Raw genomic sequence first — 19,001 nt, 5'->3', positions numbered from 1 at the left:
TCACCATGGGAAGAGATGATGTGGAAAGGGTTTTGAAGTCAGTAAGTCTAAAACAAGAGGAGATACAGCTCCAGACCTATCTTTGAATTTTGCCCTCACTGATCACACATGTACTTGGCATATCTTCAGGGTCCAAGGTAAATTTCTTAGAGCACCTCCAGTATTCTCCCAAGCAGATTCCCTTGTGTTCTGTCCTTTGTTTCTCGTGTAAATGTCTCCTGACTTTGGCTCTATTCCCCCCTGGCCACTGAGACAGGACGAAGACAAAGGGACTGCCCTAAGGCAGGCATGGTGAGTAAGAGGAATGAGCACGTTTAGGAGAGACGTGAAGAAGGGAAAATTCTGGACTTATTGTCTGGATAGATGGGGTGAGGGAAGGAATCTAACTTGACGTTTAGAATTAGGAAACTGGATAAATTATTGTAACAGAAGTGACAGAGTTAAGAAGAACAGCAGATCTAAGAGGAATGTCTAGCATGTGGATTGGAGCTTGCAGAAGTCCTTGGCTAGAGCAACAGAGTTAGGTCTTGATTGTTTTCAGATTACTCCATAGAGGACCACAACTTGCTACTTCAGTGAGTCTAACAACCCAGTGGCACTGTGTATAAAATGATATTGCCATTGTGTACTTGGTTGTGTGATTTACAAGCCATTGCCTTTACATACTCACACATCCAAAGGATAGTTTTTATGCATTTTGTCCTCCTAGGGCTTGTTCCAGATAAATACATTGGGAGTGTTCACTGGTTTCTGAAAATATACTGGGGCTTTCTGGTGCTACCAAAGCTTGACTGTTTTTCTGGGTTTGACATTCTGTAGCTCTACTGGTGAGATTCTGAGACAGTCCCTAATGAGATTTAAAATCATTTTTAAAGAACTAAAATATCTTTTACTTGTTTTATGCCTTAACTAATAAATTTGCTAGCTACAACAGATACAGATATGATTCCCAACCACAAGGAGCTTATTATCAAAGGAGCTTTGGATATAGGATTACTTTTCCTATGGATTCTGTGAGGAGAAGGGATTCTGACATCATTTCTTCAATCCTGGAGGCTTCCCCTGGATTATATACCTGCACAGAAGGAGGAAGGAAACCTGTCTTCCATGTCTTACCTTCACTCTTACTGAACATGACATCACTCATGATTCACACATTTAAGCACTTAGGATTTTATACATTGACCTTTAAGATAAATACTATATATAAATGGGAAAGATAAATATGTAATGTTCTTGTCATATAGCTTTCATTCCTTTCCCTTTTTAGTTTCCATACTTCATTAATAGGTACACTTGGAGGATGTGGGCTTTTTTAATGGTTTTTAAAATTTTCCTATAAATCTTAGTACTGCTGGCATGTTTTCACTTTTTCTTCAAACATCCAGGCAGCCTTACAAAAGTACTGTAAGATTTTGTGTGGCTGCTAAGAAATTTTAAAGAAACTCATAGTTTACTAAACAGTGTTGACAGGTCTCACACCACTCTCATAAAGGTGGCTTTATTTATTTTCATGGATGGATTGATTGATTGATGTAGCTTTCACTCTGGCTGTAGGATGGAGATTTTAAATGATTTTCATTATGGAAGGAGAACTTGAGATGAACCAGGGATGCACTTCAATATTTAGATATCTACATGGCTTGTGTCCATTCATAAAGATTATTTGCATCACCATTATATGGGCCCTATTGCTTGTTCTAGAGCAGATCACTACTTCTGAGTCCTGCCAATGAAGTGTACACTGCAGAACAGGGCCAGCGAAGAGAGGGTCCTTTGTGAGGTGGCCTCACTCTCACCAGACAGGAAGGCTGGTTCTGGCCCGGAATCTAGGTTGCTGTCAGGAAAAATGGTCTGGGAAAAAAAAAAAAAAACTGATTAAAAAGGAGCAAGTGGGAGTCAAAAGAACAGTAAAAACCAGGGCAGGCAAGACTTAGCATTTCCCTCCTTCCTACCTGAAGGGCTCTTACCTTCTCACCCCTTCCTACCTGAAGGGCTTCTTCCCCTCTCACCCCTTCCTACCTGAAGGGCTCTTACCTTCTCATGCTCAACATCTTCCCTGAACATCTACAGTTCATCAGGCCCAAGGGTAAGATGCAGGAAAATGGAGTAACCACCATGTGACCCTCATCTACATGGATTCTTTTCCTCCCTTTTGCTTTATCTGTGTCTTCATGTTTCCTGACATAATGTGGGCCTCCCATGGGGTGTGAGCGTGTACACTGGTGTGTGTGTTTTCAAGTTCAATAGTTTTTGTTGCTTCTATTTTTCATTGATATTTTATCTGTTATAAGAAAGCGATTAAACATTACATGGTGGTGTAATACTCTCAGCTATGGAGGTAGAGACAGGAAGATCATGTTCAAGGCGATCCTAGCCAATTTATGGAAATCCTGTCTCAAAGTATTATAAAATGGCTGGTGGTGTAGGCTCAGTGTTAGGATGCATGATTGTGTGAGGCCCTGGGTTCCATCCTCAGGGTTGGAGGAGAGGACTTTAAAATTGGATGCTGGTTTTCTTTTGTTGTTGTTGTTGTTTGGTTTTAGTAGTTATTGTGAACAGATACTGGTTTTGAAAATAAGGACTAGGAGAAATATTTCAAGAAAGAAAATTCCTTGCAGGGAAATAAGTTGTCTTTGGAAAGCTGTGACTCTCTGAAATTGTATGTCTTGTGTACCATTAGCATTTGAAGAACTACTCATATTGGGAACTGAAACTGGATGCTTAAGTATTGAAATCAAGAATACCCTTTTCAATTATGTATGAATGTATGGTCAGAAGGTATCGACATCCATAGGTAGAGCCCTGGGCAATAAACAAAGCAGAATTGGACTGGGAATTGGACCATTTGGGAAGCAGATTTGCAGAGGACACTAGTTAATGAGTCGGACCAGAAAGGAAGAGAATATAACACCATCAGTCACTCTCACAGCAAGATCAAGTTGTCAGTGCTGAGCAGTGAGATGCGCCCAGGCTGGGAAGTTCAAAAGTTTCACAGCAGAGTTTGATTCCACCATGAGGTTAACTTCTAAAGTAAAGCTAATCTTTAATTTGTAAAATATGCATGTAGCATAGAATTCAAAGGGCACAAAACCATATACAATGAAAGTTAGCCTCCTATCCCATTCCACTGTCTGAAGTCCACCCCTCAGAGCAATGGTTATGAACCATCTTTTATGTAGCATAACATGAAGTCTATGCACAAACAAGGAAGTGGTATTACAATATACACACTTGCATTTTACACATACAAATTATTTTTATATTATTTTATGGTTCACATAATATTTTGTATAACACATTTTAAGTAATTCTCTGTCCTGAGAGTTTTGGTCATTTCTAATCTTATGTTTCAACTAGAAACAATGATAGATTGAATAGCCTTTTATGCACCATTTCACACTGGGATTATCAGATTAAAGAGACAAATTCCTAACAGTGGGGTTGCTGGATCTTTATGATAAAATGTATTAATTTTTAAGTTTATAGTGAAGCTGAGCATCCTATTGCTTCATTCCGACATTCTCCTGAACATTCCCACCAGCAAAACCGAAACTTCAAGTTCATTAAATAGTACCCACTTCCCGTTCCTGGAGATCCTGGAAACCACCTCTTCCCGCCATCTCCCTGTGTGTGGCTGCTCCACATCACCCCTGTAAGTGTGACCACAGATCTTTTTTCTTTTGGTAGCTGACTTATTTCGCTTAGCATGGTGTCATCAAGGTTCCCCATGCTGGAGCACAGGTCAGACTTTCACCCTGAGATTAATGATGCCTGTTGTGACTACCCACTCTCATGTCAGTGAACACTTTAGCTGCATCCATTTCTTAGCTTCTCTCAACATGATATGCAAATATCTCTTCCAGATCCTGTTTTTAAAACATAGTTATATATCCAGAAATGGAATTGCTGGAACATAGTCTGTGTATTTAAAATGTGTCTCCATTGTTACAATGCCTTCCCTAGAGATTGTAACAATTTACAACCATAAATGGGTCTCCCTTTTTCCAACCAGCTCTGCATGCCACGTAATGTTTTTTAATAATTTTTATTTTTGAGATTATAATATATTTACATCATTTCTCCCTTCCCCCCTCCAAGCTCTCCTATATATTCCTCCTTGCTCTCTTTCCAATTCATGGCCTCTTCTTTCATTGTCGTTATATGTCCTGTATTGTTTTGACCGTTGTTATGTGGGGGTGGTGTTATTTTACCATAGCCCTTATATTTACCTTGAAATGAGTAGAGAGGAGCTTCTATTTATATATCAGACTACTCTAAACGGCAGCATACTGGGCTAGGGGTGTAGCTCAGCTAGCAGAGTGGTTGCCTAACATGCACAAAACCCTGGGTTCAGAGTTCCCAGCACTGGGTAAGTCTGCACAGTGGCACAGCACTTGGGAGGTGGAGGCAGGGGGGTCAGGAATTTAAGGTGTCCTCTGCTACATAGAAAACCCAAAGCCAGCCTAGGCTACATGAGAACCCATGGCAAACACACACACACACACACACACACACACACACACACACACACACACACAAAGATAACATAGTAATAGAAAATTTGAAGTATGGGAAGGCCGACAAGTCAGGAGATGATCACCACAGAAATATTTTATTACTCACAGTTCCTGAGAGGATGATACCATGGGGTAGGGGCCAGGGGCAAAGTACTAGAGTAGATGAGCAGGCAGACAGGAAGGAAAGACTGGAGAGGAAACTTTACTGTGGTGTCTGAGCTGACGAGCAGGTGAGACAGGGTAAGCAGGCTTCTAGGAACAGCCAGTCTGAATAATTCCTGTGGTTTCTGGGGTGTTATGTGCAGGGGGCTGGTTGTCTAGTGCCTGGCTCCGAGGTGCTTAAAGCAGATGGAGTATGCACTCTGGATTGGTTAGCTTGTATTTGAAAGGTGTAGCTGGAGAGGTCAAAGGAAGGATGAGTTGAGAAGCAGGAAACTAAAGCTAGGTGACTCATACATATCACGTTATCGGGTTGTACAGAACAAGGTGTAGCTAGCTCATGCTTGCAGGGCAGATGGAATGCATCAGCTTTGTAGAAACTAGGCGTGTGGTTAATGCAGAGGTCCCTTTGTGCTTCCTTTGTGTATGCATGTCTTTTCTTTTCTTTCTTTTTTCTCTTTTTTTTTTTTCATTCAAGACAAGGTTTCTCTGTGTAGCTTTGGTGCCTGTCCTGGAACTTGCTCTGTAGACCAGGCTGGCCTCGAACTCACAGAGATCCGCCTGCCTCTGCCTCCCAAGTGCTGGAATTAAAGGCGTGTACCACCACATCCTTTCTTTTTTTTTTTTTTTTTTTTTGGTTTTTCGAGACAGGGTTTCTCTGTGCAGCTTTGCGCCTTTCCTGGAGCTCACTTGGTAGCCCAGGCTGGCCTCGAACTCACAGAGATCCTCCTGGCTCTGCCTCCCGAGTGCTGGGATTAAAGGCGTGCGCCACCAACGCCCGGCAACCACCTCCTTTCTTAACAACTATTTTTCACTAGGTGGCTTGACTTTTCTCTTATAAACCCATAGAAATTCTTTATATATTATACTTTATAAAAGCCTTTTAGTTTATCGACTAATTTTTTAGTTTGCTCTCAGGGTTTGTTCCCTGTGTGGAAATTTATCTTTCTATGTACTTGAATCAATGGTTGCTTTGCTGCTCCAGGGTTTTGTTACACTTTGAAAGACCTTTGTTACTCGGAGGCTATAAATTTGTTTCTTGTGTTTTCTCATAGGACCTTGATGATTTGAGTCATTTTAACCTTTGCTCCATCTGCTACAGTTAGTATGAAGGAAAATGGGAAAGAGACACCAGCAACGAGTTTAGAACCCAATTCCAAGTCCATTGTCTTTTGTCACAAAAGTACTTTTCATATTCTCACCCACATGAACCAAACTGAAGCAAACAGGGACACCTGGGTAGAGCCAGAAACGTGAATGGGGGGGGGTACAAGAATTAGCTTTATTAGTCCTCAGAATTAAAGACAGTTTTACTACCTGTGATGGGCATAAACAGGCTTTGGATAGCTTAAATCTTAATAACTTGATGGAAAAGATCAGTAGGTGGTGTGGGAATGACTGAACAAAACAGTCCCTAGTTCTAGCTGTGTGCTAGCTGCTAGTTCTCTGAGGATTGACTTAGATTACTGACAGAGCATTGTTTTCAGCTCATTTCAGCTCTGCTTACTGTGGTGGCCTCACATTATTTCAGGATTGTTTTGGTCTTTTCTCTCCTACCCCTAGAATCCATACACAGGAACTCTGTATTCACATCACCAGCAGCCCCCTCCCTCACTCCAGAGAGACCACTGGAGGAGCCCTTCAATGGGCTACCTATGTGTGAGTAGAATAAAACTTTTTCCTTCACTGCCTTGACCAGCAGGAAATGTAGATTCCCTGCAGAAAGCCTTGAGAAGCCACTTGGCACTGCTAAGGTGTCCTCTCAGGAAAAGGAGGCGTGAGTTTCATGGCTCATCCAGTGCAAAACTGCCTAAAATTCCTATCAGCAGGGGAAACTTCACATGCCTCCCAGACCCTAAAGAGCTCCAGACGCTGGCCGCCCCACCCTCAGGCTGTGCTTTTCTTTGCGTCTCCACCCACTTTCTTCTTGACATCTTTGGCCCTTTCATTGTTTTATGAAGCAGTGTTCAGACTTCTTTCCAGATGCTTCCCACCCAGCATCGCTACAGTCAGCAGGAGGAAATTATAAACACTCAGATTTGAAGTTCCCCTGGCTTGATCATTGCCACTTCCTCGTCCCCAACAGTCAAATCCCTCAGCAATCGAATCCACCATTCCTTTTGTTCTTGCTTCCTGCCAGAACCCACGTGCTACAGCCAAATTAGTTCCTGGATTTTCCTCTCTGCTGGCGCCTTTGCGCTCTTTCTGTACCCAGGAGGGAGTGTGCTGTGCTTCAGAATTCTAGCCATTTTCCAAGGCCAGCTGGGGTCCCAGCGTTTTCTCAAAGGATCTCACTTCCACTGGTGTCTCCTTCTGTAACCTCACCCCTGCTCTACTGTACTGACTCCTCTCACTTCCAAGCAGCGCTTGCTCACTTCTTATGTAACCTCGCCCCTGCTGTGATGGGTTTTCAAAAGAGTGGATACACATGATCATCACTTTTAAAAGCAAATGTAAAAAAGAGGCTTCTGTGTTTCTGAATGCGGTTTTCATATAAAGTCAACCTGAGTTCTTGGTATTTTCATATTCCATATTTACGTATTAGAACCATCATGCAACTATCCTATTTTATTTCACAACTGAAGCCTCAAGGGACATGTGGCAGAGAAGGAGTGATTATCAAATGTTTCTTTCAGTAAAAGACCTGAAGATCTAGAAAAGCTGAGCTCTTTTAGTTGGGAGAGTGTTTCAGGCTACAGATCATCTCAACTTCTCCAGGCCTGCTTTCTTTGACAACCCTGACATGTCTATAGAGGTGTGGAGCCACTGCAAACAGGTTGAGAATCTCTACCTGAAGTTCAGCCTGTTAAACACCAACCCCATAATTACAATGAAGGTATCTGTCCTGTTCCCCACACTTCCACAATTCCCCACTGTCTGGGTCCCTCAGAGGGGGAGATCTAATAGTTGGCTTAATTGGGTTTTAAAACTTGTCCAAATGGCCAGAGCAATGGCTCAGCAGTTAAGAGCACTGGCTGCCCTTCCAGGGGACCTGGATTTAGTTCCTAGCACCCATGTGTAGGCTCACAATCCTCTGTAATTCTAGTCCAAGAGATCCAACACACTCTTCTGGCCACGAAGAGCACTGCATGCACGTTGCACACACACACACACATACACACACACACACACACACACACACATTCAGGCAAACACTCATACACATAAAATACAAATAAATGAAATCTCAAAAAATTTTAAACATTTGCTCAGATAGGATAGAATTTTTTTTAAAGTAACCCTCACTAATATCACTTATTTTCAAGTGATAAGCTTTATAAAAATTGTTTTCTTTAACAAATGAAAATAAGAACTTTGACATTTCCACAAGAAGTTGTTCAGCTTTCAGATAACTTGCAAAGTACTTTGTGTTTGAGCAAAATGTATCTAGCAGTGAATCCTGCCTTGTAACCATGGAGCAAGTAGTGTTTGGACAGCATGAGGACCTGTCTGCCCTTTCTGTCAGCACTGTTACAAATCTGACTTAGCTTCAGGAGGACAGTTTTTAAACACGAGGTTAAGTAGGACATTAACACCCTTGAAAATACATTAATTTAAAAATGTCTCCTGTCCAAAAAATTATATAATTGTTTTAATAAGATATAATTTCAGCTCAAACAAGATATAATTTGGAGTTATTTTCCATTTTCTAAGATTTAAAAGAAAGTCAAGGAGGAATGATAATGAAGGTCACTGTTGGAGCATTTCTGTAGAAATTAGTCCTTCTTAGAAATACACCAAGAATGTCAGGAAAGCTGGAAATGGATGATGGCCCACAAATGGCGGACAGTGGTAGACAGCTTCCCTCCCGGGAAGCTTCTGTGTGTGAGATGGAAGACATTGCCTCCTGTGCAGCTTTACCACCGTGAACAGCAAATGCTGGAAGAGTCCTGGGAGCGTGTCCCATGCAGGGTTGGTGCACATTGCCGTCATCCTCATCCAGGGCTAATATGATGAGAAGGACTCGGAATTTGAGTTCAGGCCACCTCTAACTTGGGTAATTCTTATAAAATGCTTGTGAAAGAAATAATTCAACATCAGTGATATCTCTTAAAAAAAAAAAAGGGGGACTAAAATTGGTATGTGTTAAACTATTCATAATCATGACAATGTTGTACCCTAATGATATTAAATGATTTGTCAAACTAGATAGTATGCTGTCAACAAACTTGGAGTCCCAGAGGGACAGAATCTGAGGCTCTGAAAGGTCATTGACTCCTTCTTTTATGGTGGATGATTTTCCAAGTCAAAATAAGTATTTTCCAATGTGTAACACCACACTTGTTTTTAAGACAGCAATTAATTCAACAGAAGAACATTGCTAACACCATAATGTTATCTAAGACATACAACAAGACTCAGCAAAAAAGTACTTTTTTGTTAGCATGAAAAGAAAATCTAAAATGATCTAGAACCCATACGCCGTCCTGTGGGAGTGAAATCCTCCCTCTGATGGAGACATCCCTGAGACCTCTCTGGTGCAATCACAGGATGGCTGGATCCTGGTTACTCTTTACCTCCAACCTCTTTGCAAGGTGAATTGGTCCAGTCTCCTGCAGAAAAATCTGTGTTCCGTGTCCACTTATTTACTGGGTTATCTTTTCTGGTCCCATGGATTCATCACATCTGTAACTGAGCAACTCTCAAATGCATTTCTAAACCTGAGGTGTTCTTCCTGAATTCCACCTGGAGGTGTTTGAAGTTCACAAGTTCTAAACTGTGGCTACCTACCCTCACTTGACTCTTAGCCACTCATCATACAGATTCCCTCTGCAGATGACTTCCTTGTTTCAGTTAATGACAGCTCCATCTTCCAAAGTTACTCAGTCTGAAGTAGAGGTTTGAGGTGACACCTCTATTTTTTTTTATTTCATTTATCTATTTTGCTATCCACAACTGACTTTGACCATCAAATCTTGTCAGATCCACCTCAAAACAGATGGACTTCACCATAAACACCGAAGTCTGTGCTTTTGTCATTCCTCAGCAACGTAGTGTAAGCACTATTGTAGCTAGAGTTTTCCTGCCTGGCCCACAGTCAGTACAAATCTTTGTCACCCGCCAGTCCCACAGCCGCTCAGACCCAACCAAGTAAACACGGAGACTTACATTGCTTACAAACTGTATGGCCATGGCAGGCTTCTTGCTAACTGTTCTTATAGCTTAAATTAATCCATTTCCATAAATCTATGCCTTGCCATGTGGCTGGTGGCTTACTGGCATCTTCACATGCTGCTGGTCATGGCAGCGGCTGGCAGTGTCTCTCTGCCTCAGCCTTCTGCTTCCCAGAATTCTCCTCTCTCCTTGTCCCACCTACTTCCTGCCTGGCCACTGGCCAATCAGTGTTTTATTTATTGACCAATCAGAGCAATTTGACATACAGACCATCCCACAGCACACTATCATACTGGAAAAGCCCTGTATCCACAGCAAGAGAGCCATCCTTTTTGAACTGGAGGAGATGATGTCCCTCCTCTGTTCAAAACATCACTTTCTATCTATTCAGCATGAGAAGCATCCTTGTTCACAAGGCACAGTGGCGCTCCCCTCTGTTCACCCACAGCCCTTTATGATTCTCTCTTGTCTTGCTTTCTTAACCCCAGCAGGCTAGACTCTGCTTTTCACACATGGGTCCCTTTGCTGACTCTCAAATGTGTCAACTGCTCTCCAGACTCCAAACGTTGATGCTTCTTGCTCCCTTGGCTTGGAACTTGCTCTTCTCAGATATTTTCTCATCTTTCTTAGTCCTTTCTCTACATCTGTTAGCATGTCATCACCACAGAGAGGTCTCCCCTGCATACCCTGTACTAATTAGCACCTCCTCTAACTCTCTCACATCTGCCTGCTCTTTCCTCACGAAAGTTTCTCCTGGTTTAAACTCAGAGTGCAGGGCTTATCTGTGTTGATCAATGGTACACCCTACTCTCCAAGGAGACTTTCTGGAACACGTGCAAGTATCTGTTAAATTAATTAAGGCAAACTCCACACAGACTTCTTACCTCCAAAACGTCTTAGAGTTTTAAGACATTTCTGGCTTCTCAGCTTTATTAACATAAGCTGACATTGAATATAGGTTTATGTTAATTAGGTAGGCAAACTATTAGAGCAAAACATTTCTCCTTGACTCATCTTTGAATGGATAATTTTGTTGAATGTACATACACCAACAAACTCAACCACTTCTAAAATTTCTTCTTCCTTGTCACACTACCTCAAAATCTGTGTAAATACATCTTCCTTCACATTCTTGCTAAACTGGCAAGGGTGTGCAAAGACCTTACCACCTGTGTGGTTTTATGCTTGATATCAGAGCATGCCCTTGTTAAAGATTTGTGTAGAATGGGGGAGCTTGGAGAAATTAAACCATTCCTTTAGCAAAGAAAGCAACAGTGTCTTCCAAGCAAACAAACACTAAGGGAGGGAGACTCAATCATGTTGGGGAGTGCTGTTTGCCAGGTTCTCCAAGTGAACCTGTTTTCTCATTTCTGGCTCTTCACAGTCATTAAGGAAGACCTTGCTAAGAGTCTGCATCATAAGGAAAGGAGTGCTAAACCTGTCAGTAACATGAATGAGAGCAAAGAGGAGAGAGAGCTAAATGCCACAAACTGAAAATTCTGTATTGAGGGTGTGTTAACAGCGTTTAAAAGGAAATAGATAACAATGTTCCTCTATCTGCCTCACTTCCTTTTAAAGAAATAATACTCAGTACTTTTTAAAGACGCAGGATATTCTCTAGATTAGGTAAATACAATTCAACTTTTCAGATAATAATAGATATGTAAATGTCACTTTACAAGCCATGTTTCCATATTGAAGGATAGATATGAAGATTAAGTATTTTATTTTTCCAGGCTTTAAAGAGACATGAAACATAACCTTAATTATACATCAGTGAAGAGAATTTTTAGACAAGAGTTTATTGCAGCTACATACATCCATTTTTATCTTTAAAACTTTTTGAGGGGTGAGGGGAAGCTACCAATATTGTGAAGACCAGCCAGTATTGTGGTTCATATGCTTCTTATGTTCTGCATATACAAGCTCTATTCATCAGATACATGAATACATTTGGTGCATTACTACTTATTAGCAAAATTACGTTTTTATTTAGTGATATATGAATCAGCCAAATTCCTAAGAAATTAGTTTTACTCAGCATTTTTAAAGGATAATAATGTTCAGCAATAAAGTAATAATTAAAATCGGTGTTAATCACCCAAATGAAACCAAGACTGTAGAAATATATATTTGCAAAAAGTATACATTTATGAGCATTGGCATATATTAGTGAACAATTAAGACAAAGGACTATTTCAGTAAACAGTTTAAAGATTATCAAAATCTACAATATATTTTTTAATGAGTGACAGAAAATGATTTCAAAAATAAATTTCTGTGTTAAAGAGCTCATTAGAAAAACATCATAAGAGTATAACAGAAAACAACATTTTGATCCATGGCATGTGCAAAGATAATTTACATGTTATTCACCAAACTTCCCTGAAAAAGACACACTGCACATGTGTGTATACTTTTCTGAAACATCCTTAGACCTATACAGTTATATAGAGTAGACAGATTGGAAACATGTATATTGTATAATATCAAAATCTTCTTGGTCTTTTTTTTAAAAGAAAAAATAAAGTCAATTATGCCACTTACATTCAATATTCTACCAAGTAGGTAAACAGTCTTTGAAATCTACATTTTATATTTTGGTCACTTAATTAGCATGTATTTACATTATTCTAGTAATTTAATTATATTAACAATAGATTCATTTTCATTGTATTTACCTAAAACTTCATGTTTCATATTTTTAAAATAATATCTTATACCTTTTAAAGATTTTTCTACAATGGCTACATATTCAAAAATTTAAGTAGTAAAGTCAGTAACTGTTCTCCCTAATTGTATGCAAAGAATAAGTGAAATTGAATCTTCACAAATATATTTTAAAGCTTGGTTAGTATATTGGAAACCACACCAAAACTTTAAAGATCATAGTTGTTGCTTACATGTTGCATACTGTACAGTCAGTTACTTCATAAGACTGACCACATACAGCACTTCACATTCCACTCAAAAGCATTTTAAAATGTGCAGCTGGTTGTTTCTCTCTGAAGGGGTCCCTTTTCAGAATGATAAAAATGAAACTGCTCCTAAAGCCTTGTGATATGATCTTTGGCATTACACAATTAAGGAATTCTCAAAGTTCTAGGAACTTATGTTTGGAGTGTGTGTGTGTGTGTGTGTGTGTGTGTGTGTGTGTATACTTTTTTCTTTGAATTTCTGAAAGTGAAATAAGCAATTGACTAGGATTAAAATGTATAACATTTGAACTATTTCAAAATTCATCTTAAATAAATAAAGTTATTCTAGAAAAGTCAGCTTCCTAGGAAATTGATCCCTCAACAATAGTATTGCTTAGGGTATAGGATTGGCTTTCAAAGTATAAATAGATGTTTTCACCCTCCTATGCCTTTCCCCCGAGGAAGCCTTACAGTAGTCTAGCACCTTACATTAGAAACTATTGTGCATGTAGAGCAGAGGCTGACAACAAAGCAGCATTTGCATCAGGTTCTGACAGGCTGTAGACAGTGAATGAATTACCTCTAAACCAAAGTCTTCAGGGTTCCATCAGTTTCCAGTTTGGATGGGGACGAGACATTATTTTACCGAATTTTAAGGTATTTTAATGCCATATTATACATTTCATGAATATTACATGAATAATTTTAGCTACACATATTACTCCCCTCCACACCCCCACACCCCACTTCTTTTTTGAGAAATAAAATGCTTTAAGGTCTTCTTGGCTCAAACAAAATACTACAGTTCTTGGCTACAGATACACGAATAACTTTGGCCTGAAAAGACTGATATATTTTCAAATATGCATGTTTAGCTCTAGTAAAAATAAAAGTTGCTTATATAGAATTTAGCTTGCTGAATAATTTAGTTTTCTAATTGTAAAAAATAATAATTATAGTAGGAAACCTTTTCAACTAATAAAAATTAAAGGGTTTGAAAATATAATGTATAATTGTCAATATTTCTAGAGCTTTCAAGCATTCCTTGTATAACAGCAACAAAGTGGTCTTTTTAGCTATTTTTAGCTTTATTTAAAAGCTGTGAAGTTTAAAAGGAAGTGTTTCAGCCATAGGAAAGGAATATAAACTCAAGCATATGATAAAGGTCAGAAGGAATTCATTGCCTTTAGATAGTGAGTGCCTGGAGAGATGAACACTAGCAATTTATGGCTTGAAATTCTTGGGTCTAATCATCATCTTGGCCTGCTTAAAGGAGGACTTGTAGCCACCAGGCTGTGCTTGGCTTATACCTGGCCAGGTGCCCCAGAAAATTCCGTTGCGGACACCTTTGTATTTCTGGTGATAATATTTGCCATTTAAGTTTGCAGAGAGACATGCATCAAACCACCAGCCTGAGCTGTAGTAAAGCCCGCAGTTCCCAGAGGGATACCTGTCATTGTCTCTGTCTGGGGTGGTGAAAAACTTCAGATCATGGTTGTAATGTTTACTGAAACGTAAGGCATCTCCCGCTGTGCCATTGTAGTTGCCGATATGTAATCGGTATTTGAGAAATTCATTAGCCACATAAAACTGATCATACAAGGCATACAGTGTGACACCATTAAAGTCTTCAAGATCTATTCTCAAAATCATTTCCTTACTCTTGGTCAGCAGATGAATTTTATCATTACCCAGCCAAAATTCTCGGTCAAGGTTTCCAAAGCCTACTTTGTAGTCTTTCCATTCTCTGGTGAAGTTGGTACTTCCATCAAGGCGAGCCTGCAGCACCGTCCAGCCTCCCCCCATGGTCTCCATGTCACAGTACACCTCAAAGCTACTGTGTCTGGGATCAGGTGTGACTCTGTAGGTCTCACTGCTTCTCTTTCCTATTGCATAGTAGTCAGAGCAATCTTTGTATATTAGATGTTGAACTAAAAGAAGGAAGAGAGAAAAGCATGGAATTTTGTTAATAAAAGTTATTCATCTGAAGAATTCTTAGACTCAAAAACAATTTGATAAGTTAGTTAACAGTGATAATGGAACTTGGCTCTGATACTCTCACCAGGACCTGGTTAACAGGACTGTCATGGTTGGTAGTAACAGTGACAATGCTAACGACAAACAACAGTAGAACAACTATAACAAGGTTTAACGATGACCAACTACCTCCAGAAGCTCGGCCAAGCACTGTGACGTTTGGGGTTGAATCCACACATCAGCCTTGTGCGGTAGGTGTTACTGCCAGCTTGTTTACAAGGTCATTAGCCTCAGAGAAGATCGATGATTTTTCCCACTTCAAACAAGTGTGAAGAGCTAGGACATAAAGTCAAATCTGCCTGACAGAGAACTTGTTCTCATAACCATCACTTTCCACAGTCCTAAAGCTGAGATGAGTCTAAGTCTCCTGGGACTGCACTCTAGACACAATCAGAAAATGTTCTAGGATAGTTCCAAATGAAGGGTCAACCTTCCTGCTGCAACATTGCTCAGAAACTCACTTTCATTTTACCTGACAACTATATAAAGAGGTTCAAGTAAAAAAAAAAAATGCTTTCCCCAATAATATACCAATATTATTCTGAATTTATTATTCAGGAAGGCATAGTCAACCAATGCTTCACAGTTTGATTTCTAGATGAAGCATCAGGGTGATTGTGCGCAGTATAATCAGTCAACAGGGTTTTGTAGAGATCAGAGACTAACTATTCATTCCCAGTCAATTTTTATAAAAATTTGAGTCAAGTAAAGTAAGTTTAATGTAAGATACTTGTGAGGCACAAAAATCTATGTATATTTCTAACTCATAATATTTCATTTTCTAAAACTTTTAGGAGAAAAGTAAGTAATAGAATCTTTTTTTTTTATCATTACAAATCACTGTGCAGTGCCATACCTAATATACACCTTGTGATAATCACTTAAAACATCAGCATCTACCTGGTGATATGCAGGGTGAATTCCATCCAGGCTACCAGGGTCATTGGTGACAGTGGTCCTTGACACCATGACCTCCAGGAGATTCCACATGAAAGTGATCTCTACTATGTCCCATTAACCTCACAGTCAGGATGAGCACAGATCCTAACATAGAAGTGGCCTGCTAGGGTGTGGCAAGACCATCAGCAAAGGTCCTGGGAATTCAGGAATCACAGTCGACAATGCCATGGGCACAGTAGGCCGTCAGTCTGTGGTCTTTAAAAATAGTATTATTGGGATGGTTGAGGCTGGATGTGCCACTAAGTCTTAAACCAAAAAGTTAGGCATACACATGAAGCTGCTTTTATTCTATGTATAAAATCTCCCATTCTCACTAGGTATTTGAGAGCACAGCAGATTGTTTGTGAAAGCCTTTCAAAACCACCTGCTGCTCTGAGAAGTGGCCCGCCGCCACCCAACACCTCATTTTCGTGACCTAAGTAAACATAACCAGGAACTTTGCAATATCTGTCTTGAGACACTGAGACAGGCTAAATGCACCAACCCCGGGAGGAATCTGCTTCTGCTCCTGTGTAGGTCTCGAGACTGACTGAAAGTGTTTCTATAAATGGATACAACTAATAGGATTTTCGTAATTAGATCCTTTACCACTTCTCACTTGAGAAAATACTTGTTTCTTCTTCTGTAACCAATAGATGAAAGGCTTATTAACTTACTCCCTCGGGTTAATGTTTATGGCCACTATCTCTCTATACAGCATTCACGAACAAATGGTAAGAACCTCATTACACCTACCCGGCTGTGGCTGGCTTAACTCTTGGCTGGGACACTTGGAACATTTGCCGTCCAAACTGTTGACCACAAACGTTAGATTTGCCACTTTGTCGTCAACGTAGGTCTCGATGTTGTTCATATTTACAAGATGGAGCGTCTCCAGTCGCCCCTGCAGCCCCTGGATCTCGTCCTTTGCATTCTTGAGCTCTGAGGACAACTTGTTCACCTGACTCTCCAGTTCCTGGACTCTGCTGTCGGAGGCCATCCCGCCCGGGTCTCGATGGTCGTCAGCCTGCAACTTGCAGTCCTGGCAGGATTTCCTCAGACCGTCCACGGCTTCCTTGAGGGTCCGTACTTCTTTGAGCACCTCCTCCATGCTGCCGAACTGCTGCGGGAGCTGGAGGGTCAGCGTGGGCAGGGTGAGCTGGAAGGGGCACTGGCTCCCCTCGCACTTCCCGCTGCCCTCCAGCCTCGCAGGGCAGGCGGCCTGGGCGCTCGCATCCTCCAGCCCCTCAGTCAGGTTGTGCACCTGCCCTGCTCTGCAGGCAGCGAGGACCGCGGAGCTCAGCCAGAACCAGCCGGGAAGCCTCATCCTTGAAGTGCCTGCTGCCCCGCCCGACCCAGTGCTTTAATAGCCAGGGCCCGCCTGACTCAGGCTTTCTGTGTTCCCAGAAAAGGGCGGGCGCATTTGCATCACCAGTGACAGAAGCCGCACAGGAGGAGGAGAGGGTCCGCAAATGCAGCTGGCCAAAAGCCGCCGTCATCCCTCCTCAGTCAAAACCACACACAACAGAATGCCTGCCGTGGGTGGCACGTCTGCTATTCAAGATTCACCGTCTTGGTTTTTAGTAAAGCACAAGTAAAGTCTTCTGTTTAAAAAACAATTGTAATACCAATGTTCGAAGTACAGCACTTAATTATACCGACCTCCACTAGTGGGGAAAGGATTTAAAAGTCTAAATGTCTGTGAGTTTCTTCCCACTAAATGTGACTTGAAATGGAAAACACCGTTTCCTCACTAGTTTGGGGCACCAAAGACCTCCTGTCCTTGAAGACTAGACTTTCCGTGAATTCTTACGTGCTTTCAATTGCTTCTGATCAGAACAAGGGGCAGCTCTTTAAAAGAATATTTTCTTTCCCTCTTTCATCTGTTTGTAAAAGGGAAGAAAACTGGAAGAGGGAAATGATGCTGGCTTTTCTCCTCTGACAGCATAGGATATATAATTGTCGGTGCCTAAAACACTTGGAAGGGCATCAGTCTTTCTCACAGCCAGCTGCTGTCCGGTCCTCATCATTCTGCCCAGGAGCCGGGGCAGAAGATTGCTTCCATTAAGTTATTGTGCATATTGACCTCTCGTAAGATTTCTAAAAAAGGATTTTATTCAACATTACAGACACAGATAAACCCATTTTTTATTTGTACTAGTTAGGGCACTCTGTAATCTATCTCTTATTTATTAAACTAGGTATCATATAGCTCAGGTGGCCTTGAACTCTTTGATTTTCTTACCGCTGTCTCCTAAGTGCTGGGTGACAGGTATGTGCCACCACATCCAACTCTCATTTATTTCTCAAGCCAAATTTCCTAAGACATTTCTCTACAACCTCTTAATTCTAGCTAAACTACCCTATTCAAATTCTCAAAACATGGCAGGCTCACTCTCTGTGCCCAAGACTGTGTTTATTTCTGATGCCAGACCTGGCGCTACCTCAACAGGGCATAATGATCATTAGCTTTGCTGGGCCCCATTCCTGTTACAGAGCAGGAGGGATTAAGGTTCTTTCCTCATATAGAAATAGCGTGTACAAGGGAGAAATGTGGTATATAAAAACATTGTCAAATACACCTTACGCCTTGTTGTCTTCCAACTTCTTCCAGCCTTCAAATTTCTTTCCTTTTTGTTCCATTCGATGTATTCAAACAAATTTTAAACCAAAAATTTAGCTCCCCCTTAAAAATATCCAATTTCATTTCTCCTCCTTCACTCAAGTCATGGCATCCCGTGCTGCAAGGGAGAAATGAATGGATAATTTTAAAGAGAAAGAATAACATATTAGAAGTTACCTTGTAAAGTGGGCCTACATAGGATGAGATTCTGGGACATTAACAAGCGAGAGCGCAAATCTATGTTTACCAGCCAAGAACATATTCAATCATTGTTTAGTCAATATGATGCTAGACCGTATACACAACATGCTTGCCAAAACCTTGCTGATCTATTTATTAATAATATTCTAATGATACTCTATAGACGACGTGCTAAATGGTCTTATTAATAAAAAACATGGAGCCAGATATAGGGGTGAAAACCTGAGAGATCAGGGAAATAGAGAAAGCCATAGCTAACCTCACCTTGCCAACTCCACAGCTTCCAAAGGCAAGCTACTTCCTGTCTATGCACACCTATATGCCTTGCTGTTCTGCCATCTGATTTGCTTTCTGTCCAGCGGCATCACTTCCTCTTCCTGCCCAGCTCTGTCACTTCCTGTCCATGATTAACTAGTGTTGGAATTTAAGGTGTGTGCCACCACGCCTGGCTCTGTTTTCCAGTGTGGCCTTGAACTCAAGAGATCCAGA

At 40.8% G+C, this 19,001-nt stretch overlaps 2 protein-coding genes across 3 annotated transcripts in view; one reads left to right on the top strand and one right to left on the bottom strand.

Moving 5' to 3' along the window:
- Window positions 1-19,001, top strand: part of Ccdc146 (coiled-coil domain containing 146) — a 157,663-nt gene that overhangs the window by 48,573 nt on the left and 90,089 nt on the right. The gene's annotated exons all lie outside the window — the stretch shown is intronic.
- Window positions 11,504-17,087, bottom strand: Fgl2 (fibrinogen like 2). The gene is made up of 2 exons (XM_028890913.2): window positions 16,445-17,087; window positions 11,504-14,643 (listed from the first exon to the last, which is right to left on the bottom strand). Exons 1-2 carry the CDS (start codon window positions 17,013-17,015, stop codon window positions 13,937-13,939), a joined length of 1,278 nt encoding a protein of 425 aa, XP_028746746.1. The 5' UTR covers window positions 17,016-17,087; the 3' UTR covers window positions 11,504-13,936.

Source organism: Peromyscus leucopus, chromosome 3 (genome assembly GCF_004664715.2).
Source record: "Peromyscus leucopus breed LL Stock chromosome 3, UCI_PerLeu_2.1, whole genome shotgun sequence".
Lineage (NCBI taxonomy): Eukaryota > Metazoa > Chordata > Mammalia > Rodentia > Cricetidae > Peromyscus > Peromyscus leucopus.
This window is presented reverse-complemented; position numbering and strand designations above follow the sequence as displayed.